Consider the following 27,855-nt stretch of genomic DNA (forward strand, 5'->3'; position numbering starts at 1 on the left):
CCTCTAATATCTGTGTTGTACCTCTCCCCCCTCACCTTAAGTCCATGGCCCCTTGTCCTGTGTGTCTCTATCATAGGAAATAGCTTACCTCTGTTTACTCTATCTATACCCTTCATAATCTTATATACCTCTATTAGATCCCCCCTTAGTTGGCGTCTTTCAAGGGAAAAGAGCCCCAATTTCTTCAATCTTTCCTCATACCCCAGTCCTTCCATACCAGGCAACATCCTGGTAAACCTCCTCTGCACTCTCTCCAGAGTCTCCACGTCCTTCCGGTAGTAAGGCAACCAGAACTGGATGCAGTACTCTAAATGCAGCCGAACCAACGTTCTGTACAACTGCAACATTAGACTCCAGCTTCTATATTCTATACCCCTTCCTATAAAGGCTAACATACCATAGGCTTTCTTCACCACACTCTCCACTTGCACTGCCACCTTCAAAGGCTTGTGCACTTGCACCCCCAGGTCTTGCTGCAATTCTATACTCTTTACAGGCTTACCCTTTATCATATGACTCCCCCCTACATTATTCCGGCCAAAATGCATCACCTCACATTTATCCGGATTAAACTCCATTTGCCATGTATCTGCCCAATCAACCAGCCTATCAATATCCCGCTGTATTGCCAGACACTGCTCCTCACTGCCCGCCAATCCAGCCATCTTGGTGTCATCAGCAAATTTGCTGATCACACCACCTACTCCCTCTTCCAAATCATTTATATACACTACAAAAAGAGGTCCCAGTACTGAGCCCTGCGGCACACCACTAGTGACAGACCTGCAGCTAGAAAAGGACCCCTCCACTACTACTCACTGACTCCTCTTTGCAAGCCAGTTCTCTACCCATCTAGATACCTGACCACATATCCCATGAGCTTTAGTCTTCTGTACCAACCTACCATGAGGGACTTTGTCAAACGCCCTACTGAAATCCATATAGACGACATCAACGGCTTGTCCTTCGTCGACTGTTTTTGTCACCTCCTCAAAGAATTCTACCAGATTCGTAAGGCAAGACCTCCCCTTTACAAAGCCATGCTGCGTATCCTTAATCAGATCGCAACGCTCTAAGTGCGCATACATCCTATCCCTAAGAATCCTCTCCATCAACTTGCCTACCACTGACGTTAAACTCACCGGCCTATAGTTACCCAGGCTATCCCTCCTACCCTTTTTAAACAACGGTACCACATTCGCTATCCTCCAGTCCTCTGGGACCTCATCTGTGTCCAAAGAAAAGACAAAGATTTGCGTCAGAGGCCCAGCAATCTCATCCCTCGCCTCCCTAAGCAGCCTAGGATAAATGCAATCGGGCCCTGGGGATTTATCGGTTTTAATGCCAGCTAAAAGCCCTAACCCTTCTTCCCTCGTAATTGATAGATCTTTCAATTGGTCTACCGCTCCCTCGATGACCGTACCAGACATCAAGCCCCTCTCCTTTGTGAATACCGATGCAAAGTATTCATTCAGAATCTCCCCCATTCCCTCTGCCTCTAAGCACAATTCCCCACGTCTGTCCCTGAGAGGACCGATTTTACCCCTGCAGGAACTCACCAAGATTCCTTAGACAGCAATTTCCAAACCCTTAACCTCTAACATCTAGAAGGACAAGTGCAACAGATACATGGGAATGCCAGCAGCTTGAGGTTGTCCTCCAAATCACTCACCATCCTAACTTGGAAATCCCTGTTTCTTCACTGTCGCTGGGTCAAACTCCTGTAAAACACTCCCTAACAGCGTGGGTGTATGGACTGCAGCACTTCAAAAAGGCAGCTCACCACCACCTTCACAAAGGCAATTAGGGATGGGCAATATTTGCTGGCCTAGCCAGTGATGTCCACATCCCGTAAATGAATGAATTTTAAAAAAGACCCTAGGTGGGATTTTAAGGCCTTGCTCATCTCAAAACTGTAAAATCCTGCCCCAAGTCAAGGGACCTTCCCATGCTCTGCTCCTCATCCACTCCGATTCCCATGGTGGGTAGGATGGTAAAATCCCAATCCCTTTATTTCTAAATTTCCTACATTACAAGGGTGACCATATGTCAGAAGTGCTTTATTGGCCACAGAGTCATAGAGATTTACAGCATGGAAACAGGCCCTTCGGTCCAACTTGTCCATGCCGCTTTTTTTTAAACCCCTAAGCTAATCCCAATTGCCCACATTCGGCCCAAACCCCTATACCCATCGTACCCATGTAACGGTCTAAATGCTTTTTAAAAGACAAAATTATACCCACTTCTATCTCTGGCAGCTTGTTCCAGACACTCACCACACACTGTGAAAAAAAATTGTCCCTCTGGACACTTTTAATCTCTCACCTTTCACTTTGAACCTATGTCCTCTAGTTTTACACTCCCCTATCTTTGGGAAAAGATATTGACTATCTAGCTGATCTGTGTCCCCCATTATTTTATAGACTTCTGTAAGATCACCCCTCAGCCTTCTACACTCCAGAGAAAAAAAAAGAGGCCATCAAGTGTTTTAGCACATCATGAAAGAGCAAGTCTTATTTCTCTATTTAGGCCACTCATGATGTTCTATCCCCTAATTAAAACTCCTTTCAGCCTCTTCTGTTCCTGTTATAGTTATAATCTTCGTAAATGGGTAAGAACTAATTGTTATATGGATGTATATCGCGGAATGCCACATTCACTTAACATTTAATTCAACAACTTCAAACCATGAACTTAATCCTCCATTTTGATATGTTTTCCCAACCTTCTCCCTCCAACAGCAACTTGCTGATGAAGAAGCTAAGAGCCCATGGGATCTGGGGCAATTTAGCAAACTGGACCCAAAATTGGCTTTGTGGCAGGAGGCAGAGAGAGTGATGGTTGAAGGTTACATAAGAACATAAGAACATAAGAAATAGGAGCAGAAGTAGGCCATCTGGCCCTTCGAGCCTGCCCCGCCATTCAATAAGATCATGGCTGATCTGTCGTGGCTCAGTTCCACTTTCCCGCCCTCTCCCCATAACCCTTAATCCCTTCTCTTATCAAAAACCCATCAACCCGCTTCTTAAAAATATTTAGCGAGGCAGCCTCCACCACTTCAACGGGCAGAGAATTCCAGAGATTCACCACCCTTTGAGTGAAGAAGTTCCTCCTCAACTCCGTTCTGAACCGCCCCCCCTTTATCTTGAGGCTGTGCCCCCTAGTCCTACTGTCTTTTTTGAGCGGGAAGAGTCTTTCCACCTCTATCCTATCCATCCCATTCATCATCTTATACGTCTCAATGAGATCTCCCCTCATTCTTCTAAACTCTAACGAGTACAAGCCTAGTTTATTCAGCCTCTCCTCATAGCTCAACCCCCTCAACTCCGGTATCAGCCTAGTAAACCTCCTCTGCACTCCCTCCAAGGCCAAAATATCCTTGCGCAGGTGCGGCGCCCAAAACTGCACACAGTACTTGTTTTTGTGACTGGAAGCCTGTGTCCAGTGATGTTCTACAGGGATCGGTGCTGGGTGCCTTGTTTGTGGTGTACATTCATGATCTGGATGTGAATGTAGGAAGTATAATAAGTAAGTTCGCAGATGACACAAAAAATGCTGGTTTGGTGAACAGTGAGAAGCAAAACCTTAGATTACAGGATGATATAGACGGGCAGAACAGCGCCAAATGGAATTTAACTCTGAAAAGTGTGCGGTGATGCACTTTGGGAGGACTAACAAGGAAAGGAAACATACAATGAATGATTGGACCATATGAAGTGCAAAGGATCAGAGGGACCTTAGGGTGCATGTACATAGATCCCTGAAAACAGAAGGACAGGTGGATAAGGTAGTTCAGAAGCAAATGGGATACTTGCCTTTACTAACTGAAACATTGAATATAAGAGCAAGGAGGTTATGATGGGGCTGTATAAAATGCTCACTAGGCCACAGCTGGAGTAGCGTGTGTAGTTCTGGTCACACACAATGGGAAGGAAATGATTGAGAGGATGCATAGGAGATTCACCAGGACGTTGCCTGGCCTGCAGCATGTCAGCTATGAAGACAGGCTGGCTGGGTGGGGATTGTTTTCCTTAGAGCAGAGAAGGCTGAGTGGCAACCTGATTGAGGTATACAAAATTGTGAGGGGCATTGATAAGGTAGATGGGAAGGAAGGTTCCCCCTCAGCACAGGGGCAATAATCAAGCGGTTATATTTAAATTCAGGAGCAGGAGATTTATAGAAGATTCTAAGCCCCATTATTACAATAAGCTAGTTACCCACAAATACAAACAATCACATATTCTAAACACCATTTAGGAAATTGTAAAGTCATTGACACTCTCCAGAGCCCTTAACTTTCCAGAAAAAATAACTCCCAACTTATTCGCATTTACATATATTGAACTAAAAAAATTTACATGTGAAAATGAGGATTACCACAGTTAACATTTACTCAGTATAGGAAAGTCACAAAACAAAGATACTACTTTGTAAAATTATCTCACATTCAAATGGTTACATCATAAACTGAGAATATGTTTCAATGCATCCCTCTTTGAAACACAAAACCCATACAGATTATCTTTCCATTACTCTTTATTTGATGTTAAGAAAAACCTTTTCACCCAAGAGGGCGATGGGAATCTGGAACTCACTGCCTGAAAGGGTGGTAGAGGTGGGAATCCTCACAATATTTACGAAGCATTTAGATGTGCACTTGAAATGCTATAGCATACAAGGCTACGGATTGAGTGCTGGAAATGGGGAGGCGATGGCATAATGGTATTATCATAGACTATTAATCCAGAAACTCAGGTAATGTTCTGGGAACTGGGGTTCAAATCTGGCCATGGCAGATGATGGAATTTAAATTCAATAAAACATATCTGGATTTAATAATCTACCATGAAACCATTATTGGAAAAACCCATCTGGTTCACTAATGTTGCTTAGGGAAGGAAAACTGCTGTCCTTACCTGCTCTGATGAAGGATCATCTGGACACAAAATGTTGGCTCTATTCTCTTTCCACAGATGCTGTCAGACCTGCTAAGATTTTCCGTTTTTGTTTCAAATTCCAGCATCCGCTGTAATTTGCTTTTGATCTTCCCCGGTCTGACCTACATGTGACTGCAGATCCACAGAAATGTGGTTGATTTTCAACTGCCCTCAGGCAAATAAAGTTTTTTTTTAAAGTTTATTTATTAGTCACAAGCAGTCTTACATTAATACCGCAATGAAGTTACAGTGAAAATCCCCTAGTCGCCACACTCTGGCGCCTGTTCGGGTACACTGAGGGAGAATTTAGCATGGACAATGCACCCTGACCAGTAGATCTTTCAGATTGTGGGAGGAAACTGGAGCGCCGGAGGAAACCCACGCAGACACAGGGAGAATGTGCAGACTCCACGCAGAGGCTGGAATCAAACCTGGCTCCCTGGCACTGTGAGGCAGCAGCGCTAACCACTGTGCCACCATGCTGCCCCTAGGGATGGGCAATAAATGCCGGCCAGCCGGCGACGTCCATGTCCCATGAATTAATTAAAGAGTGGGATTAGAATTGATAGGTGCTTGATGGCCAGCACGGACCAGATGGACCGAAGGGCCTATTTCCTGCCTACCTGTGATACCTTTTCACCGCAAATAAAGTGCAAAATGCTGCAAAAACTCAGCAGCTGCGACAGCAACTGTGGAGAGAGAAACTTTGAGAGTCCACATCATTCCTGTTCAGGGTTTTCTCGCTCCACAGATGCAAACAGGCCTGCGGAGTTTACCATTCACTTTCTGTTTCTACTTCAGACCTCCAGCATCCGCAGAATTTTGCTTTCGTGGTGTCGCAGCTGGCAGGCCTGAGGCTAGACGGGCTGAATGGTCCGCCTAGCCGAGGAGCCCTTGTTGCTATGGTGACAACAGGCAGTGGGGTAGACAGCTGTGTGAAAGCCGGGGTCCTGCGGTGGGCGGGCAGGGACGTTGCCGTCTCCGCGGTGACCGTCTCCATGGTGACCGCAGCCGGCAGCGCGTGGAGCGGCTCGAGCGCCTCGGAGCGGATCGCCCGCAGTGGGAGCGCAGCCCCTCAGCGAAGCGGCGGTGAGGAACTTTACAGTTAAATAACCGGAATACCGGATCCGATTCCCACCCCCTCACACCCACCGTCCGTCCTAACATTTAATCTCAACCCTAAATTAAAACTCATCCACTCCTCTGTCACCCTCCCTTGTTTACCGGCCTGACATCTCAGTGTCGATTGGTCACTCTGGTTGTCCCGGCGACCGGACCCGCCTGCTGATTGGCTGCCGAAGCTGCCCGTTAAACCGCTGCAGCACGCGGATTGGCTGAATATGAAGAGTGGGTGGGGCGGTGATCTACATTTGTCATCTGATTGGCTGGATTGGGTTTGACCAAGCCCATTGATGTTTTGCTTGTCCATGAAGCACCTTGACCAAGCCTATTGGTTGGACCTTCTGTCCATCAAGCGGCTTGGCCAAGCCCATTGGTTGAATGTACTGTCCATTAAACGTCTTGACCCAGCCCATTGGTTGACTTGCTGTCCACCACACGCCTTGACCCAGTCCATTGGCTGTCCATCAAAGGGGTCAACAGTTGGTCTTTGGCAATGCAAATTCATAGTGAGATGGTGATGTTCCCTTGCCCATCAGCTGAAGACGCCAGTCAACCCATTACCCAACCCTTCCTCTAGCTATCCGAGTGACAGTCACCCCTGGGGTCTGGTACCATCTGTGCTGTCTTCCTGCCTTCACCTTACCTGAAATGGCCAGTCCTCTTCTGTTTTATTGTTTCATGGGATATATTTATTACCCACCCCTAATTCCCATGAGGATGGTGTAAGACAGACATACCATAACAGCAGTTGGTGGCATAGTGGTTAGCACTGCTGCTTCACAGCTCCAGGGACCCAGGTTCGATTCCCAGCTTGGGACTCTACACTGTCTGTGTAGAGTTTGCACATTCTTGCCATGTCTGCATGGGTTTCATAAGAACATAAGAAATAGGAGCAGGAGTAGGCCATCTAGCCCTTCAAGCCTGCCCCGCCATTCAATAAGATCATGGCTGATCTGTCGTGGCTCAGTTCCACATTCCCGCCCTCTCCCCATAACCCTTAATCCCCTCGCTTATCAAAAACCCATCAACCCGCGTCTTAAAAATATTTAGTGAGGTAGCCTCCACCACTTCAACGGGCAGAGAATTCCAGAGATTCACCACCCTTTGAGTGAAGAAGTTCTTCCTCAACTCCGTTCTAAACCGCACCCCCCCCTTTATCTTGAGGCTGTGCCCCCTAGTCCTACTGTCTTTTTTGAGCGGGAAGAGTCTCTCCACCTCTATCCTATCCATCCCATTCATCATCTTATACGTCTCAATGAGATCTCCCCTCATTCTTCTAAACTCCAACGAGTACAAGCCTAGTTTATTCAGCCTCTCCTCATAGCTCAACCCCCTCAACTCCGGTATCAGCCTAGTAAACCTCCTCTGCACTCCCTCCAAGGCCAAAATATCCTTGCGTAAGTACGGCGCCCAAAACTGCACACAGTACTCCAGCTGCGGCCTCACCAATGCCCTCTACAGCTGCAGCAAGACCTCCCTACTTTTATATTCAATCCCCCTCGCTATGAAGGCCAGCATCCCATTAGCCTTCCTGACCACCTGCTGCACCTGCAGGCTGGGTTTTTGCGACTCATGCACAAGGACCCCGAGGTCCCTCTGCACCGTCGCCTGCTGCAGTTTTTCACCACGTAAGTAATAATCCTTCCTACCATTATTCCTACCAAAGTGGACCAGCTCGCACTTGCCAACATTAAATTCCATTTGCCATTTCCTGGCCCATACGTCCAGCCTATCTAGATCCTTCTGTAGACTCTCCACACCCTCCGCACAATTTGCCTTTCCACCAATCTTGGTGTCATCAGCAAATTTCGACACCCTACACTCGGTTCCCTCCTCCAGATCATCTATATAAATGGTAAATAGCTGAGGCCCCAGCACCGACCCCTGGGGCTCTCCACTAGTCACAAACCGCCAATCCGAATAGCACCCATTGACCCCCACTCTCTGCCTATTTGACAACCAATCCTCTATCCACGCTAACACCCTACCCCCAACTCCATGTCCCCTGACCTTCTGCAATAACCTCTTGTGAGGTACCTTGTCAAACGCCTTCTGAAAATCAAGAAAGACCACATCCACCGGCTCTCCTCTATCCACCGCCCTAGACACATCCTCATAAACTCCAGTAAATTTGTCAGACACGACTTCCCCTTAACGAAACCGTGCTGCGTCTGCTCTATCAAGCAATTCCCCTCAAGATGCCTCGCTATTTCCTCCTTGATGACGGATTCTAACATTTTACCTACAACAAACGTTAAAGTAACCGGCCTATAATTCCCTGCCTTTTGCCTGGCACCCTTCTTTTTCCTCTGGGTGTTCTGGTTTCCTCCCACAAGTCTGAAAGATATGCTGGTTAGGTTCATTGACCTGGACTGTGGTGACTAGGGGAACATTTGATTTATTCTTGTCACATGTGTTAACACACTGAAAAGTATTGTTTCCTGCGCGCTATACAGACAAAACATACTATTCATAGAAAAGGAAACGAGAGAGTGCAGAATGTAGTGTTATTGTTAGGCTGTAGAGAAAGATCAACTTAATGCAAGGAAAGTCCATTCAAAAGTCTGACAGCAGCAGGGAAGAAGCTGTTCTTGAGTCGGTTGGTACGTGATCTCAGACTTTTGTATCTTTTTCTTGACAGAAGAAGGTGGTTTTGAGAATGTCTGAGGCGCATGCCGTCCTTAATTATGCTGGCTGCTTTGGCGAGGCAGCAGCAAGTGTAGACAAAGTCATTGAAATTTCACAGTAACTTCATTGCAGTGTTAATATAAGCCTTACTTGCGACAAATAAACAAACTTTACAAATCTCCTGATAGGAAACAGAGGAACCATTGTCCTTCAGACATAGGTGTCAGCCATCTTCTTGAACTGCTGCAGTCCATGAGAAGTAATACACCCACAGTTCTTTTAGGAAGGGGCTTCCAGGATTTTGATCCAGTAACAGTGAATAAAACTGTTGTAATATGAACATAAGAACATAAGAAATAGGAGCAGGAGTAGGCCATCTAGCCCTTCGAGCCTGCCCCGCCATTCAATATAATCATGGCTGATCTGTCGTGGCTCAGTTCCACATTCCCGCCCTCTCCCCATAACCCTTAATCCCCTCTCTTATCAAAAACCCATCAACCCGCGTCTTAAAAATATTTAGCGAGGTAGCCTCCACCACTTCAACGGGCAGAGAATTCCAGAGATTCACCACCCTTTGAGTGAAGAAGTTCCTCCTCAACTCCGTTCTAAACCGCCCCCCCCCCTTTATCTTGAGGCTGTGCCCCCTTGTCCTACTATCCTTTCTGAGCGGGAAGAGTCTCTCCACCTCTATCCTATCCATCCCATTCATCATCTTATACGTCTCAATGAGATCTCCCCTCATTCTTCTAAACTCTAACGAGTACAAGCCTAGTTTATTCAGCCTCTCCTCATAGCTCAACCCCCTCAACTCCGGCATCATCCTAGTAAACCTCCTCTGCACTCCCTCCAAGGCCAAAATATCCTTGCGTAAGTACGGCGCCCAAAACCGCACACAGTACTCCAGCTGTGACCTCACCAATGCCCTATACAGCCGCAGCAAGACCTCCCTACTTTTATATTCAATCCCCCTCGCGATGAAGGCCAGCATCCCATTCGCCTTCCTGACCACCTGCAGCACCTGCAAGCTGGGTTTTTGCGACTCATGCACAAGGACCCCGAGGTCCCTCTGCACCATCGCCTGCTGCAGTTTTTCTCCACGCAAGTAATAATCCTTCCTACCATTATTCCTACCAAAGTGGACCACCTCGCACTTGCCAACATTAAATTCCATTTGCCATTTCCTGGCCCATTCGTCCAGCCTATCTAGATCCTTCTGTAGACTCTCCACACCCTCCGCACAATTTGCCTTTCCACCAATCTTGGTGTCATCAGCAAATTTCGACACCCTACACTCGGTTCCCTCCTCCAGATCATCTATATAAATGGTAAATAGCTGAGGCCCCAGCACAGATCCCCGGGGCACTCCACTAGTCACCATATGCCTTCAAGGGTGTGATGTGTGGCTTCTTTAAGAGGTCGTCTACTGAAAGGGTCACATGATCTTTATTTATTAATCACAAGTAGGCTTACATGTACAGTGCAATTAAGTTACTGTGAAAATGCCCTAGTTGCCACACTTTGGTACCTGTTCGGGTATACTGAGGGATAATTTGGTACCGAGCTGGTGCTTCACTCCAACTTGTCTGGGCTTGTCCCAGCAGTTAGATCCTGGGGTCATGTCTGGAAGCATTGAATCTGCATCACTCTGTAAATAGGTTTTGTCATGAATAAGCATTTATAGTTTGTTCTGAACTGATGGAGCCAAGTTGTTACATTTGACAACAAGGTACAAATTAGCACGTGCAATTACAAGATCATCAGCACAGAACCTGATCCAGTTGAAATCAAGCTTGCAAAGTAGAACTGAGCTGCAAGGATGCCTATATTTGGTAGATTGAATCACTTCAACATGTCCGTAGAACATTACAGCGCAGTACAGGCCCTTCGGCCCTCGATGTTGCGCCGATCAGTGGAACCAATCTAATGACCCTCTAACCTAAACTATTCCAATATTATCCATATGTCTATCCAATGACCATTTGAATGCCCTTAAAGTTGGCGAGTCCACTACTGCTGCAGGCAGGGCATTCCACGCCCTTACTACCCTCTGAGTAAGAGTGGGTACAGTGTGTTGAGTGATTAAAATATTTCTTCAAAGCAAACAGAATAGAAGATGAGGGAAAGAAGAAGGTGATGTTATTAAGTGTGCATGGGACCCAAACCTATAAGTTGATCTGTAGTCTAATATCCCCAAATGTGCCCAATGCAGAAATTGTGGATTTGGTAAAGGGGCACTACCATCCAAAGCTCTTTGTGATCTTGCAACTAATTTAAATTCAATTCCACAGGGAGAGCCCCAGGGAAGACCATCACAACATACATAGCAAGGCTCAGATTGCAGGGCATTGTGATTTTGGAACAACACTAAATGACATGCTGAGAGATCAGTTGGTCTGTGGAGTAAATGTTGAAGCTATACAGAAGAAGTTGCTGGCAGAAGCTGAGATTATGTTTTAAAAGGTGCTGGATATAGCGTTCGTGATGGAGAGCACTGAGAAGGCTGCCCAGGAACTTCAAAGTGCACAGAATAGTGTCGTCCACCAGTTAGGGTGGGAAGCTGCAGGCAGCAGTGACACCAAAAGAGATGTCAGTTTAAACCGAGAAAAAATACAGAAACTGGTAATGTTAGAAGATTCATGAGAATGAATCAACAGTCTAGGTTTCGACAGTGTGGGGGAAATCATGTGGAAATCCACATTGTGCAAATTCGCGAGTGCTTCATGTGCCACAAGAGGCACAGATGCAAGAGTAAGCAGAGCCTGCCTAATCGCAGCAGAGTGAACAGCTTGGCACCAGTACATATTGTGGAAAATTTTCTTGCAAGTGACAGGAATGTCCTATCATTACTGTAAAAGCAGGCAATATGACAGTAGTGTAGAAGGTAGCCCCCATCAGCGTGGTACTATTAGCCAATCGTAGACCACTGAGAATGAAAGTCAACCCGGGAACCTCTGCCACCATGTAGTAGGGGATCAGACCTACGGATATCAGCGAGAAGGGGTCCAGCCTCTGAAATTAAAGAACACTGCAACAAGACTGGCAACATACATGGGGAGGGGTGGTGGGGGGAGCAGGGAGGAGGGGGTGGGGCTGGAGGGGGCCTGCTATTAAGATTACATTTCCAACCGAAACCCCTGTGAGTTATTGGCAGCAATCTGCCCAACCTCCATTGATAGTGGTGTCTGCACAAGGACTATAACAAATGGGCCACAAATGGTTCCAAGAAATTAAACTCAATTGGTTGGATATTTTCCGAATAAAGGAAGGAGAGCTGCATGAAGTAATCCAAAAGTACCAGGATGTTTTTCAAGATGAACCTGTAAAGATTAAAGGCTGGAAGGCAGAAATTCACATAGACCCGGAAAACACTCCAAACTTTTTCAGGTCTTGGCCTGTGCCTGACATTCTGCTGGAGAAATCTGAAACCAAACTAAAAAGACTGGAAGAACTGATTTTATACTGCTGGTCCAGTCTGCAGAATGGGCAGCACCGATAGTGCCCATGGTAAAAATCAGATAAAACAGTCCCCATCTGTGGAGACCAAAAATTGTCATTAAACCAGGCGGCAAAGCTGAATAAATACTCTCAAAAATAGAGGATTTGTGTGCAAAACTGCTGGAGAACAGTCATATATGAAATTAGCTATGAGCCATGCCTGTCAACAATTGGAGTTGGATGATGTTTTCAAAGGCTGTGTGACTATTAACAGCCATAACAGATTATACACGCTTGTCTTTCAGTGTCTTTATCAGCTTGTGCCTTTTGAAAGAATCATGGCGAGTTTACGACAGGGCTTTCCACTTGTCATTGTATATTTGATGATGTATTGATTCCTGATGCAACCGAAGAGGAACATTTGACTAATCTAGAAGAAGAATTGAGAAAATTTCAGGAGGTGGGATTTCGCCTAAGAAGGGAAAAATGTACTTTCCAGGCCAGCAAAGTTGTTTTCCTCGGCTACCGCGTGGACACCCAGGGATTGCATCTTATGGAGGACAAAAAATGAGGGCAATAACAGAGGAATCAGCCTCTAGAAACACCCAGATCAGCCATGGGTGTGAGTCCACATAGGTTATATAGGACTTTATTTGGACACAAACATTCATTCCCTCGACCCCTGGCGCAGCAGTGTATACCATCTACAAGGTGCACTGCAAGAACTCACCAAGGCTTCTTCAGCAGCACATTTCACACTCATGATCTCCAGCACTTAGACAGACAAGACTGTAGACCTAGGGGAACACCACAATCTGCAAGGTCCCCTTCGAGTCACTCACCATCCTGACTCAGAAATGCATTGCCATTCCTTCACAGCCACTGGGCCAAAGTCTGAGAACTCTCCCTAACAGTGCTGTGGGTGTACCTAGTCCACATGGACTGCAGCAGTTCAAGAAGTCAACTCACTATCACCTTCTCAAGGGCAATGAAGAATGGGCAACAAATGCAGGCTTAATCAGTAATGTCCACATCTAGGAATGAATTTTTAAAAAACCACAAACTTACTGAATGGTGGACTAGGCTTGAGGAGTGATGACCTCATACTGAATCCAATATGACTTCTTCAGAACTGGAGAGAGGTAGAAATGTGATGGGTTTTATGTTGTTGAGAAATATTGGGGGGGGGGGGGGGGGGTGATGCTGGAGATCAAGGCACTCCGGGATGGCGAGGGGGGGAGTTAGGCCTGGCCTGGGAATTGTCGTGGGATCTGGGATCAGAGGTGGTTGGAGGGACAGCACTGAGAGCGTCCCGGATTGGCCAGTGATCGAGCTGTCCAGCAAACGGGAGGTTGACAGATCAGAGTCACTGTGCAGAGTTCTGGAGCTATCAAACTCTGGCGTGATCAGAATCCGCCCCCCACCCCCCCGAACTTTTAATGATATTCACAACTGTGACCACTGCATTGTAGAGCGTGTGGGAGATTCGAGCCTGAACTCCCACTGAAAAAACAGCCGTGAATTACACCAGTGGGGTGCCCCAGGGGTCGGTGCTGGGGCCTCAGCTATTTACCATTTATATAGATGATCTGGAGGAGGGAACCAAGTGTAGGGTGTCGAAATTTGCTGATGACACCAAGATTGGGGGAAAGGCAAATTGTGCGGAGGGTGTGGAGAGTCTGCAGAAGGATCTAGATAGGCTGGGCGAATGGGCCAGGAAATGGCAAATGGTATTTAATGTTGCCAAGTGTGAGGTGGTCCACTTTGGTAGGAAGAATGGTAGGAAGGACTATTACTTAAGGGGCGAAAAACTGCAGCAGGCGACGGTGCAGAGGGACCTCGGGGTCCTTGTGCATGAGTCGCAAAAACCCAGCTTGCAGGTGGTCAGGAAGGCGAATGGGATGCTGGCCTTCATAGCGAGGGGGATTGAATATAAAAGTAGGGAGGTCTTGCTGCAGCTGTATAGGGCATTGGTGAGGCCGCAGCTGGAGTACTGTGTGCAGTTTTGGGCGCCGCACCTGCGCAAGGATATTTTGGCCTTGGAGGGAGTGCAGAGGAGGTTTACTAGGCTGATACCGGAGTTGAGGGGGTTGAGCTATGAGGAGAGGCTGAATAAACTAGGCTTGTACTCGTTAGAGTTTAGAAGAATGAGGGGAGATCTCATTGAGACGTATAAGATGATGAATGGGATGGATAGGATAGAGGTGGAGAGACTCTTCCCGCTCAAAAAAGACAGTAGGACTAGGGGGCACAGCCTCAAGATAAGGGGGAGGCGGTTTAGAACGGAGTTGAGGAGGAACTTCTTCACTCAAAGGGTGGTGAATCTCTGGAATTCTCTGCCCGTTGAAGTGGTGGAGGCTGCCTCGCTAAATATTTTTAAGAAGCGGGTTGATGGGTTCTTGATAAGAGAGGGGATTAAGGGTTATGGGGAGAGGGCGGGAAAGTGGAACTGAGCCACGACAGATCAGCCATGATCTTATTGAATGGCGGGGCAGGCTCGAAGGGCTAGATGGCCTACTCCTGCTCCTATTTCTTATGTTCTTATGTTCTTTCCCACAAATTCAGCACTTAGAATTATTTTAGGAGAATTGGGCCCATGATGGAATAAGTAGAAATGATAACTCTGAAGTTGAAAGTTTTCATCCAGAGCAGGTGTTAGTAGCAGAATAAAGGTTAAAATGACATTGCAGCTTAATTTATATTCAGAGGAACACACCAGGAGAACAGCCACTGATTCTGAGGCATGTCTCTATCTGAAACAATTATTTCTGCTGTAGTAATTACTGTACTTGTGTAGCCTAGGTGTCTCACCCACTCACTGAGAGTGCAGAAACAATTGTAATTACAGCTCGAGGCCACATCTGCTGTTTACAACTGTTGCAGTACACTTGCTCTCTCACCCTTAATTCTTCAGTTTTACGGGTTGTTGTGTGGCAGGGAGCATATTGAAGGCATAAATTTTATTGTTGGATTGCCAGCAGTGCATAACATGCAGAAGGTATTGCACTTCTCACTCTCTTGAAAAAAAGGCATTAATTTAGATTGTATTGTACCTTTATGATAGTTAGCAAGGTAGTTATGTTACTGGGCTAGTAATATAATGACCTGGACTAATAATTGCAGAATCTTCACAATGCAGAAGGAGACTCTTCGGCCCATCGAGTCTACGCTGGCTCGCTGAATGTACATTCTATCTAGTCCCACTTCTCTGCCCCAGCCCCATTACCTTGTACATTTTTTTTCTAATAGCAATCCAATTCTCTCTTGAATACCTTGATTGATCCTGCTCCATCACCCTCTCAGGAAACTCATTCTAGACTCCACCTCCCAGGAAGTTTATTCCGGATTCCAACCACCCTCTGGGTGAAAAAACATTTTCTCATATCACTTCTACTCCTTTTGTTCATTATTCTGAATCCATCCAGTTCCTGATATACTCTTAAAAGGAATCAGTTTTGCACAATTTACCCTGTCCATACCCCTCAGAATCTTGAATACCTTGATCAAATCTTCTCCCAGCCTACTTTTCTTCAAGGAAAACAGCCCCAATCTCTCCAAACTATCCTCATAGCTACAGTGCTTTATCCCAGAATAATTCTTGTGAATCTCCTCTATACTCTCTCCAATGCTTTCACACTCTTCCTCATGTATGACACCAATAACTGGATGCCGTATTCCAGATGAGGTATAACCATTATCTTACACAAGTTCAATGTGACCTCCTTACTCTTATTCTCAATGGGTCATTAATACAGTTGATTAATACTAATACTATACACTTTATTAACTGCTCTCTCAACATTATCTGCCACCTTCAATGAATTATGTATATATGCACCAAGGTCCCTTTGTTTCTGCACCTCTTCTAGAGTTTCTCCCTTTATTCTATAGAGTTTCTCCATTTTCGTCATGCCAAAATGAATCACCATGCACTTCTCTGCATTGAGCCTCATCTGCTACTTGCCTGCCCAATCCACCAACATATCTACGTTTTTTTGAACTTGAAGACAATCCCCACCATAGTTGACAATGCTTCCAATTTTTGTATTATCCACAAATTTTGAAATCATGTCCTGTACTCCACAGTTAAGGTCATTAATATTTCTCAGGAAGAACAAGGGTCCCAACACCATCCCAGAAATCTTAGTTAGGCTGCACTTGGAATATAGTGTTCAATTCTGGTCACCACACTACCAGAAGGATGTGGAGGCTTTGGAGACAGTTCAGAAAAGATTTACCAGGATGTTGACTAGTATGGAGGGCATTTGCTATTAGGAGAGGTTAGAGAAGCTTGGTTTGTTCTCACTGAAACAACAAAGGTTGAGGAGAGACCTGATAGAAGTCTACAAGATTATGAGGGACATGGACAGAGTAGGTAGTCAGAAGCTTTTTCCCAGGTGGAAAAGTCAACTACTAGGGGACATAGATGCGAGAGGCAAGGTTTAGAGGAGATGTACGAGACAAGTTTTTTGCACAGAGGGTGGTGGGTGCCTGGAACTCGCTGGGGAAGTTAGTGGAGCAGATACGATAGTGACTTTTAATGGGTGTCTTGACAAATGCATGAACAGAATGGGAATAGAGGGCAACAGTCCTGGAAGGGTAGGGGGTTTTAGTTCAGTTGGACAGCATAGTTGGTGCAGGCTTGGAAGGCTGAAGGGCCTGTTCCTGTGCTGTAATTTTCCTTGTTCTTTGCAGAAGGAGGCCATTGGCCCATCGAGTCTGCATAACAACAATTCCACTTAAGCCTTATCACCGTAACTCCACATATTTACCCTGCTAATCCTTCTAACCTACACATCCTTGGACACTAGGGGCAATTTAGCATGGCCAATTCATCTAACCCGCACATCTTTGGAGTGTAGGTGGAAACTGGAGCACCCGGAGGAAACCCAAGCAGACACAGGGAGAATGTGCAAACTCCACACAGACAGTGACCCAAGCTGGGAACCGAACCCAGGTCCTTGGAGTTGTGAGGCAGCAGTGTTAACCCACTGTGCCATCGTGCTGCCCTTATGAGCACTGTGATGATCTGGGAATGCCCTATCTGAAAAGGCAGCGGAAACAGATTCAATAATAACTTTTGTATGGGAAATTAATATCTTTTTGAGTTTTATGGTGCTTGTTTTGTAATTTTCCATGTATGGGGAATGACTCATGGTTGGCTGGAGACTGTAACGGTTAGGGTATGGAATGTACCAAGGCTTGATACATTTTACAGAGGAAGCCAGAAAAACTCAGTATATTTTGCCAGCATCTATCAGGAGGGAAACACAGTTAACGTTTCAAATCTGGACCCTTCATTGGAAATGAAAGGTGGGACAATGTTAGTGCAAAAGGAACTGCAACAACAAGGAGAAACTTTTTGTTACTGTTTCTTTTGCTCTAACATTCAGATCTGATAAAGAGTCAAATGATTCAAAACAGTAACTGTTTTTCTCCTGATAGATGCTTCTGGATAATTATTATAAACACCCAGCCTGACCCCAGAGGACATGCCCAAACCCTCCCACTGAATTCCCTACTGCCCCAGTTACTACATCTGCCATGGTATTCCCCAACACTCTGGACCCTCTCTCCAAGCATTTCTGCCCTGTGTAAACCATCCCCCCCACAATCTCAGATCATTCTTCAGGCCTGACCTGACTCAGCTGATCCCCCACCCTAATCCACATCTTTGAACAAGAAATAAAAGTTACAATCTATCGAGCCAAGGTTCCACTCTGGGATCTGATTGCCCAGTGGTAACATCAGCTGGGATCATAACAAAACTTATGGCCTAGACACTTCAAAGAATTTTTGTGACTCACAGTGAAAACTGATGTCTGGGCGGGTTACTGAAAGTATTTGGGGATGTGCCTTGTTGGTGTCTGCCATTTAACGTGCGGCCTGTGGTGTATTCAATCACTGTTTGCCTTTCAATTCCGGTTTACCTCATTTTAATTCTGTATGTTAGAGTATAAAATAAATAATGTTGGCTGTTTGCTTTGGTGACTCTTCCACAGTAAAATTTCTTCTGTTTGTTTAAAACCATGGAATATTGTGGCTTTATTCTCTACCTAACTAACATTGATTTCAAATTTTGTCTATTTTAACAACAAAATTTATTGGTCCCTAACTGGATTGGAACAGAGTTTTGGGAGCCTCATCCAGGACTGTAACAGATTTTATGGGACTGAGATCATAACAAGATTGGGGTCTCCTCTGGAATCGTAACAAAAATTGGTGAGTCTGGTCTGGGATCAAAACACTTTCAGAGGGGGATTTGGATTAATATTTAAATGGGGAAAGTTTGCAAGGCTGAGGGGAAAGAGGAGAGTGGGACTACTTGGATAGCTCCTTCAAAGAACTGGCACATGCATGATGGTCTCATTTTATATTGTACGTTCCAATGATTCTATGAGCATAAGTCTTTTATTTGCTGCTGGAAGCTACATGCACAGACTATGGATAAAGATAGTCTTTTATCATCTGTGATGAATTTGTGGAATTCACTGCCATAGAAAGTAGTTGAGGCCAAAACATTGTCTGATTTCAAGAAGAAATTATATTAACTCTTGGGGCTAAAGGGATTAAGGGATTTGGGGTGGGGGAAGGAGGAGATCAGGATATTGAATTTGATAATCAGCCATGGTCTGATTATCAAATGGTCCGCCCCTGCCTCTAGTTTCTGTGTTTCTATCATGGTTCCACACGCATTGTTTGTTTAATGAACAGGAAGTAGGACAAAGTGACTGAGATTGCCGGTACCCGTACAGCACTACCCCAGCAACCATCCTCAGAATGAGGAAAAATGCTTATGTATATAGGAACAGGAGGTTGTCATTCAGCCCCTCCATGGCTGGTCTGTATTTTTACTCCATCTACTCACCTTGGTTCCAAATCTCTTTATACCCTTACCTAATACAAATCTGTCAGTTTTGAAATCTTCAATTGATCCCAGCCTGAACAGTTTTTTGTGAGGAGAGAGTTCCAGATTTCCGCCACACTTTGTATGAAGACATGCTTCCTGACATCACTCCTAACTGGTCTGGCTCTAACTATCAGGCTATGTCTCTGTTTTCTGACTGTAAACTTAAACTACGTTCCAGGTATTTAGTTTAGTATAACAAACCAAAGGAGTCGACACAAATTCACTTAAATAAACTTTTGCTTAGGTACCAAACTCTTAAACTTACAACAGTTGCAACATTTTAACTCTTACACTTCAACTCTTAACATTAACTGTAAGTGAAAACTTCTAACTGAAAACAAATACTACCCCAGTTTTGAGCAAAGTGGCCAGGTCCATTCCCTAGGTGGATTCCTCCTTGTGGGTTGTCTCCTCTGAAGATGTTCTTCAGGGCACACATCGCTGGAGACAAAGCCACTGCCACCGCCACATCCCTAAACTTTCCCAATCTTCCAGAAAGCTGTCTGGCAGTCAGCCAATGATATCATCGGAAACCAATAACTATGTTCAGTCACAGCCAATGAAGTTACTCGTAAGCAATTCCATAATACTCATCCCAAATTGCACGTAGGTCACACAGATATAATTCAAGTGACCTATTAAGGAGCTTTTATCAAACAGATTTTATTTAAGAACACAACTTAAATATAATAAAAATAATTAGCATAATTTTTATTAATTATAGGATTCAAACACAACACAGTATACCAACTCCTCTAACAGCTACCTATCTATGTTGTTCCAAATCAAACACCATCACATAGACATACACCCTTTTTTAGTCTTGGCACAAAAAGCAAGAATGTTCAAGTGATGCAGAGCCTTCAGCTTTTTAACACTTGCTGTGTTTCGGTCCTTTGAATGTTGGATTAAATCTCTGAGGCTTCCCAGTCCTGGAACTTTCCGAAAAGTCTCTGGAGAGAGAGAGAGAGAGTGATAGAAAGAGAGAGAGAGAGAGACAGAGACACTGCCTGCTTCTACCAGCTCCTAACGGCAAATGAGAAAATGAAACTAAAACGAGATTTTGCAGAAGCATAGCTGTCTTTAACCACATGACATAAACCGTCAATCAATCTAAAATCAAGCACCACTCAACAATCCCTAAAGGACCATAAAACCCCAGGATACTGCATTCGCTCAGATTAAAGTCAGCATGATGTCCACTATATTGCTTCAGCAACAATTAGAGGACACTGGTTATTGACATTTCAGTGCCGACAACTTCCAAGGCCTGCTAGAAACATCCTGCAAAGGACCATGATTAAAATACATTTCTTAAAGGCACAGCATCTTCACACTAAGAATAAATTAAAAATCGAGTGCAAAGTTCTGGCCATTCTTGAGATCAGTCCTTTTTCTTTTGAGATCTCGCCTGCTGAATTGAAAATATCAGTTTTTGTGAAACATCTTTCTTTGGATATCTGCTTCATGATTGTGCGACCGTGAGTTCCTGTAGATACAGAGCCCAGTTTGCAGAGGGAGAGGGAGTGGGAAGAGTGAGGGAAACCATTTGGGAGAAGTGGGTGAAAGATGTTTCTCTCGTGAATAGAGCATGATTTAATTATTTATTTTAAGCTATATGAACCAAATGGGTCCCTTAATTCTCCTGAACATTTCCTTTTGTCTTGTAGGGAGGCAGCTTGCAGAATGTCGATGGACATTTCAGATTTGATAGCATACTCAGGGACGTCACTATCACCTGAAGATTCGACATCTGTGGAGAAGCTTGAATCCCCAAATCCGAATCTCTCTGAGAGAGAGCTGTCTCGGCAGGAATCTTTGAATCAGCTTGAAGATCAGGCACCATCTGCAGAACAGCCAACAGTAGAACCTTTGCCTACAGCCAGTCTTGAGGCCAAACAATTCCTGAATTCAATCCGTAAGTGTCCAGCTTCTGGAACTGAAGCTAGCACTGTTTCAACCAGGATTGTTCTCATGGCATTATCTAGTGTGTCCCTTCCTCTGTGCGACAACAAACAGCTATAAGTATACCAACGGTTACTTGGTAGTACAGAACATGAATACTGCTGAAAAGAGAGACATTTCACCAAAGCTTTTACTCCAGCATTCATCAGGACAAATGCAAGAATACCAAGTTTCTAACACTCACAATTTATACCACAGGAGAAAAGGGTGCTGTTTGGTTGGCAAGTCAACTCTGATTGGCTGAGGTGTTGCCATGGAGAAAGCAACAAGGAACTATGGGCTACCCAAATTCCTGGGTAATTGTAAAAAGGTGCAAGGCTTGAACATATCCGTCTTTAAAGATGAGTCCATTATTAAAGATGAGATTGTGGAATCCTTGGAAGTGATGATAAGTAAGAACTGAGTCAGCATGGTTTCATCAAGGGAGGTCATGTCTGACAAATCTGTTAGAGTTCTTTGAGGAGGTAATAAGGAAGTTAGATAAAGGAGAACCAGTGGATGTGATTTATTGAGATTTCCAGACGGCCTTTGAGAAGGTGCAGCATAGAAGACTGTTAAATAAGTTAAGAGCCATGGTGTTATGGGTGAGATCCTGGCATGGATAGAGGATTGGCTGACTGGCAGAAGACAGAGAGTGGGGATAAAGGGGTCTTTTTCAGGATGGCAGCCAGTGACTAGTGGTGTGCCTCAGGGGTCAGTGCTGGAACCATATTTTTTCACAGTATACCTTAATGATTTGGAAGAAGGGACTGAATGCACTGTTGCTAAGTTTGCAGGTGATACAAAGATATATAGAGGGACAGGTAGTATTGAGGAAGCAGGAGAGCTGCAGAAGGACTTGGATAGGTTAGGAGAGTGGGCAAAGAAATGGCAGATGGAATACAATGTGGAAAAGTGTGAGGTTATGCACTTTGAAAGGTGGAACAGAGGCGTAGACTATTTTCTAAATGGGGAAATAGTTAGGAAATTAGAAACGCAAAGAGACTTGGGAGTCTTTGTTCAAGATTCTCTTAAGGTTAACGTGCAGGTTCAGTTGGCAATTAGGAAGGCAAATGCAATGTTCGCATTCATGTTGTGAAAGCTGAAATACGAGAGCAGGGATGTACTTCTGAGGTTGTATAAGGCTCTGGTCAGATCCCATTTGGGGCCCGATATCTAATTGAAAAGATCCAGAGAAGGTTCACAAGAATGATCCCTGGGATGAAGAGCTTGTCATATGAGGAACGGTTGAGGACTCTGGGTCTTACTCGTTGGAGTTTAGAAGAATGAGAGGGGATCTTATTGAAACTTATACTGCAAGACCTGGATAGAGTGGACATGGAGAGGATGTTTCCGCTAGTAGGACAAACTAGAACCAGAGAGTGGTGAATCTGTGGAACTCTTTGCTGCAGAAGGCTGTGGAGGCCAGGTCACTGAGTGCCTTTAAGATGGAGATAGATAGGTTTTTGATTAATTAAGGGATCAGGGAAAAGGCAGGAGAATAGGGATGAGAAAAAGATTAGCCATGATTGAATGGCGGAGCAGATTTGATGGGCTGAGTGGCCTAATTCTGCTCCAATGTCTTATGGTCTTATGGTCTTCTGTTTGCAGATGTGGGTCTCTGTGCATGAATGTGTGTTGCTTCAATTACACCTAAATGAGCCACAATAAGATCTCCATCGTCAAATCAAACAGCATGTTATTTCAGTTGTCATTCTTCTCCTTTTAAGACATTTTTTTAAATTTGGCACCTCTGACAGCATTTGTGGAGAGAAAAACAGAGTCATATGACGTATGAGTCATATTGAAGTTGGAAAGTTAACTTGGTCTGTGGAATTGTACTGCCACGCCTGTTCTGGAATCGGGGCAGGTGAGGCTCGCAGAATGGAGTTCTCCGTTGGCTTTGGGCAGGATTTTATGAGCCTTGTCCGAGCAAGGTCATAAAATCCCAGCCCGTTTTTCTCTCCACAGATGCTGCCAATTCTGCTGTGTATTTGCAGCACTCTATGTTCTTAATTCAGATTTCCAGCATCTGTAGATTTTGTTGCTTTTGCTCCTTGAAACCTACCTGCTTGACAAAGCTCTTGGTTCCAAACCATTGGATCTCCTTAAGTGGCCCTGTGCCAAAAGTCCCAAGCTTGGGACTTTTAAAAAAGTAATGTTAAAGGCCCTACATAAAGGCGAGTTGTAGTAGCGTCAATCGGGGCTACAATTGAATTCAGGTCCGGGGTGAAAGAGCACTGCAGTATCCAATTTTAATAAGTGCTGATGTTAGATATGAATTGTGTGTTTCAGTGCCAGAGGACTTAGCGAAGCTTCAGTTCACGGACTCCCTGATGACAATTTCCGATACAGGAAGGGAGCTTGGTGAATTTACCATCGTAGTTCAGCCCATCATATATCAAGCTTCACCGTGTTTAAGCATTCACGCCAACAGCCATGGCTCCATTGACTCTATCCCATGTGGAACATCCATCTCAGGTAGGTCATGGCCACTTCCCCAAGCATTTAAAGCATTGTCACTGGGTCCAAATCCTGGAACTATCCTCCCAACAGCACTGTGAGTGTACTTTATACCACATGGACTGCAGTGGGTTCAAGAAGGCAGCTCACCACCAACTTCTCACAGCAATTTAGGCAGTAAATGCTGGCCTACCGAGTGACATCCAAATTCGGTGAAAGTTTTTTTTCTATCTTCTTATTACCTCCCTCCCCACCTTCAGTTGGGCTTTGTTGGCATTGAAAAACCATTGTCCTTTCAGCAGTGTGGGTCATTAGGTGACTTAATTGTATAGTGCATTACAGCTGAGCCAACAAGGCTCGCTGGATAACATTAAGGAGTAAAAATCCTGGTTCATAATTTTCCGTGACTTAGCGTTGCCAAGTATTAACTATTGTCATTTTGCCTGAGATCAGCTCAGACCAAAAATTATGGCACTAAAGACTAATCCAGAGCCTTCTATTTTCAAAGCCATATCTTACAAGTCCAAGGTTTTAATAAGTCTGACTCATCCCATAACAAAAGGGAAAAAGACTTGCTGAAAGACAGTAGGACTAGGGGGCACAGCCTCAAGATAAAGGGGAGGCGGTTTAGAACGGAGTTGAGGAGGAACTTCTTCACTCAAAGGGTGGTGAATCTCTGGAATTCTCTGCCCGTTGAAGTGGTGGAGGCTGCCTCGCTAAATATTTTTAAGAAGCGGGTTGATGGGTTCTTGATAAGAGAGGGGATTAAGGGTTATGGGGAGAGGGCGGGAAAGTGGAACTGAGCCACAACAGATCAGCCATGATCTTATTGAACGGCGGGGCAGGCTCGAAGGGCTAGATGGCCTACTCCTGCTCCTATTTCTTATGTTCTTATGTTCTTATGACTTGGGCACTACAGTGGCAGTGGTTAGCACTGCTACCTCACAGCACCAGGGATCCGAGTTCAATTCTGGCCTTGGGTCACTCTCTGTGTGGAATTTGCACATTCTCCCCATGTCTGCGTGGGTTTTATCCAGATGCTCCAGTTTCCTCCCACAGTTCAAAGATGTGTAGGTTAGGTTGATTAGCCATGGTAAGCGTGCAGGGTTACAGGGATAGGGTGGGGGGATGGCCTAGGTGGGACATTCTTTTGGAGAGTCAGGATGCAGACTCGATGGGCTGAATAACCTCTTTCTAAACTAGGGATTCTATAATTCTATGATATGTAGCAACAATCAGAAACTCAGGATGCCAAAAGTGCTTTGCACCAAGTGAATTATATTCAAAGTGCAGTCACTGTTGTAATTTATGCACAGCAAACTGACACAATTAACTTTGCACCCATGCTGAAAAGCTAACAAGTTTTGTTGATTTAGTTGGGAAGGTGCGTTTGGTAATGTTAGTAATCAGTTGCAAAGTTGTGCCTTTAAGTCCAACTGCAGAAACTTGAATGCAAAATTGGCACCCCTGTGCAGTACTGAGGGAGTACGTCACTACCGGAGGTGACATTTTTCGGATGAGACATTAAGCCAGGGCAAAGAACTAAAGGTACTGTTTAGAAAAAGAGCAGGGGAGCTCTCCGTGGTACACTGTCAACATTTGTACCTCCACTAAGTCACTAAAAGAGATTATCTGACCACAGTGGCAGCTTGCTGTGCACAAATTGGTTGCTGTGTTTCTGACATTACAACTGTGACGACAGATTAAAAGCACTTTATTGGATGTGAAGCATCTTTGGATTTTCTGAGACTGTGAAAGGCAGTACAGAAATGTGAATTTATTCTATCTTTATGCGGCAACGGTGAAGAATTCGCTACCCCAACACCTTCTGTCAGGACCGGGTACACAAGACAATCATTTGATTCATCCAGTTTTTAAAAATTAATTCTCAGGCCAGCATTTATTGCCCATCCCTTGGTTGTCCCGGGCTGGTAGTGGTAAGATGTGGAGATGCCAGCGTTGGACTGGGGTAAGCACAGTAAGAAGTCTCACAGCACCAGATTAAAGTCCAACAGGTTTATTTGGTAGCACAAGCCACAAGCTTTGTGTTGGTAGACAGGGACCTGCTGAATTACAGTACCAGAGACTGGGCCATGTCACAGGCCATTCAGGCGTCAGCCATATGGGTGTGGGACTGAAGTCACATAAAGGGCCAGACTGGATAAGGAGGGAGGTTTCCTGCCTGAAAGTGGTAGCTATTGTCAGTGCAGACTCAATGGGCCGAAGAGCCTTTGCTGCGTTGCATGACTCTATGAAAGGAACATCAGTGAGCCTGTTGGGCTTTTAACAACAATCCAACAGCTTCCTGGGCATTTGACACTGCAACTTTTATTTCACAAATGTATTTTTGTAACTGAATTTAGAATTTCTGGTTGGTGATGTAGAGTTGGAATCATGGCTGATTTATTTGGTCTCTTCCAACTCAGTGAACAGAGCTGTTGAGCTTCTGGTCTCAGTGTGAAGCCACGCTAAACATTAACCTTTCTCAGGAGTCTTCTAAAACCTGGTTTTATTCCACAGCTTACCTCACACAAAATCTCGAAACCTTGGAGCAAAATCACTACGAGTATATAAAGGTAATTCTCTGTTTTGCTTCTTTTTGCTTTGACACTTGCGCGGGAGACTAAAAATTTGGGGCGGGGGCTGTGCGGGGAGGGGCGAGGGTGTTCACAATAAGTCCGATAGGGGATTCAGGAGAAATTTCTTCACCTAGAGAGTGGTGAAAATGTGGAGATGTTTCACAAGGAGTAACTGAGGCAAATGGCAGAGATGCATTTAAGGGGAACTAGGTATGCAAAAAAGGGAGAAAGGAACAACAACAACAACTTGAATTGATAAGCACCTCTAAAGTAACAAAACCTCCTTCACTCGTGAGGAGATATTAGTACAGGTTACCAAAATCTGGTCAAAGAGGCAGATTTTAATGAAAGTGTGAAAGAAGGAAGGATAAAAACCACTACCTCCTCACTCAGCATTGTTCCACTATGATGCCATTAAGAGAGTACTGTCAATATATCCGTTTAATTGCCCAGTTTCAGTTTAACACTGTTTGTTACAGACTCCCTGCTCTATAGGAGTAAACTGTCTGCCTGCTCACATGACCTTTCCTGCAGAACTTCTTCTCTTGCTAGCTTAGAATCATAGAATCCCTACAGTGCAGAAGGAGGCCATTTAGCCCATCAAGCCTGCACTGAATCTCCAACAGAGCATCTTACTCTGACCCTATCTCCATAATCCCACATATTTACCCTGCTAATCTCCCTAACCCACAGATCCTTGGACACTAAGAAGCAATTTAGCACAGCCAGTCTGCCTAACCTACTTTTAGACACTAAGGAGCAATTTGATATGGCCAATCCAACTAACCTACACATTTTTGGACACCAAAGAGCAATTTAGCATGACCAGTCTGCTTAACTTGTACATCTTTGCAGTGTGGGAGGAAACTGGAGCACCCAGAGGAAACCCACACAGACACGGGGAGAATGTGCAGACTCCACACAGACAGTGACCCAGGCTGGAATAGAACCTGGGTCCCTGGCACTGTGAAGCAGCAGTGCCACTGAGCCACCCCTCAGCCCCTCTTCCTCCAGCTGTCGGCCTTGCCTCTGCCCACCCTCACCTTCCTCTATTCCTACCTGAGCCTTTAGGGTCCCTCATTGCTGGTCTGGGTTCCACCCCTTCTCAGGCTCACTGCTGACTTCACACTGATGTCCTAGACTCCATCTAGTGGAAGATGTTGATCAGTGCAGGTTAGTCAGGATTCCAGCTGCTATCTGCACTGACCAACCTTTGCCACGATATAGAGTCTGGTCAATCTAAAGGTACTGTTATGTAGGTGAGTGCACTGTAATCTTTTAAACGTTTTACATTAACAGTATTGTATATTGCATTTCTTTTACATTTAGTGATTTTGTTTACACGTTATTTCAGCTGGGAATGCACAGCTGCACATGCACGGTACAGTATTTCACCTTTGCATTGGTGTTTCTGGGCGAGAAGTGTCCAAAGAATCAGAGAATCCAGACAAGTGCAGAAGCCATTCAGCCCATCAAGTCTGTGCTGACTCCATGTATTAACCCCATTAATCCCCCTAACCTACGCATCTTAGGACACTGAAGGGGCAATTTAGCACGGCTAGTCCACCTAACCTGCACATTGTTGGACTGTGAGAGGAAACCGGAGCATAGAATCGTAGAACTCCTACAGTGCAGAAGAGGCTATTTGGCCCATTAACCCTGAACCAACTCTCTGACAGAGTATCTTATTCAGGCAGATTTCCTTCCCTAAGGGACATTAGTGAACCAGATGGGTTTTTCCGACAATCGATTCAAGGTCATCAGTAGATTCTTAATTCCAGATTTTTTTCATTGAGCCTGGGTCCCGAAAACATTAGCTGAGTTTCTGGGTAATACC

General features: G+C 44.9%; 1 protein-coding gene across 2 annotated transcripts in view; it reads left to right on the forward strand.

Moving 5' to 3' along the window:
* Window positions 1–5,944: 5,944 nt before the first annotated feature.
* Window positions 5,945–27,855, forward strand: part of catip (ciliogenesis associated TTC17 interacting protein) — a 36,346-nt gene continuing 14,435 nt past the window's right edge. The window contains exons 1-5 of one of the 2 annotated variants that reach the window (XM_080199575.1): window positions 5,945–6,026; window positions 18,252–18,344; window positions 20,703–20,950; window positions 23,272–23,457; window positions 25,960–26,015. In XM_080199575.1, the coding sequence (XP_080055701.1) occupies window positions 20,719–20,950; window positions 23,272–23,457; window positions 25,960–26,015 (474 nt within the window). In that variant the 5' untranslated portion in view covers window positions 5,945–6,026; window positions 18,252–18,344; window positions 20,703–20,718. Of the gene's footprint in view, window positions 6,027–17,555; window positions 18,345–20,702; window positions 20,951–23,271; window positions 23,458–25,959; window positions 26,016–27,855 lie in introns of those variants that run through there. The other variant, XM_080199574.1, reaches the window with a different exon arrangement.

This window comes from Carcharhinus amblyrhynchos, chromosome 11 (assembly GCF_965287045.1).
Source record: "Carcharhinus amblyrhynchos chromosome 11, sCarAmb.v2.hapA, whole genome shotgun sequence".
Classification (NCBI taxonomy): Eukaryota; Metazoa; Chordata; class Chondrichthyes; order Carcharhiniformes; family Carcharhinidae; genus Carcharhinus; species Carcharhinus amblyrhynchos.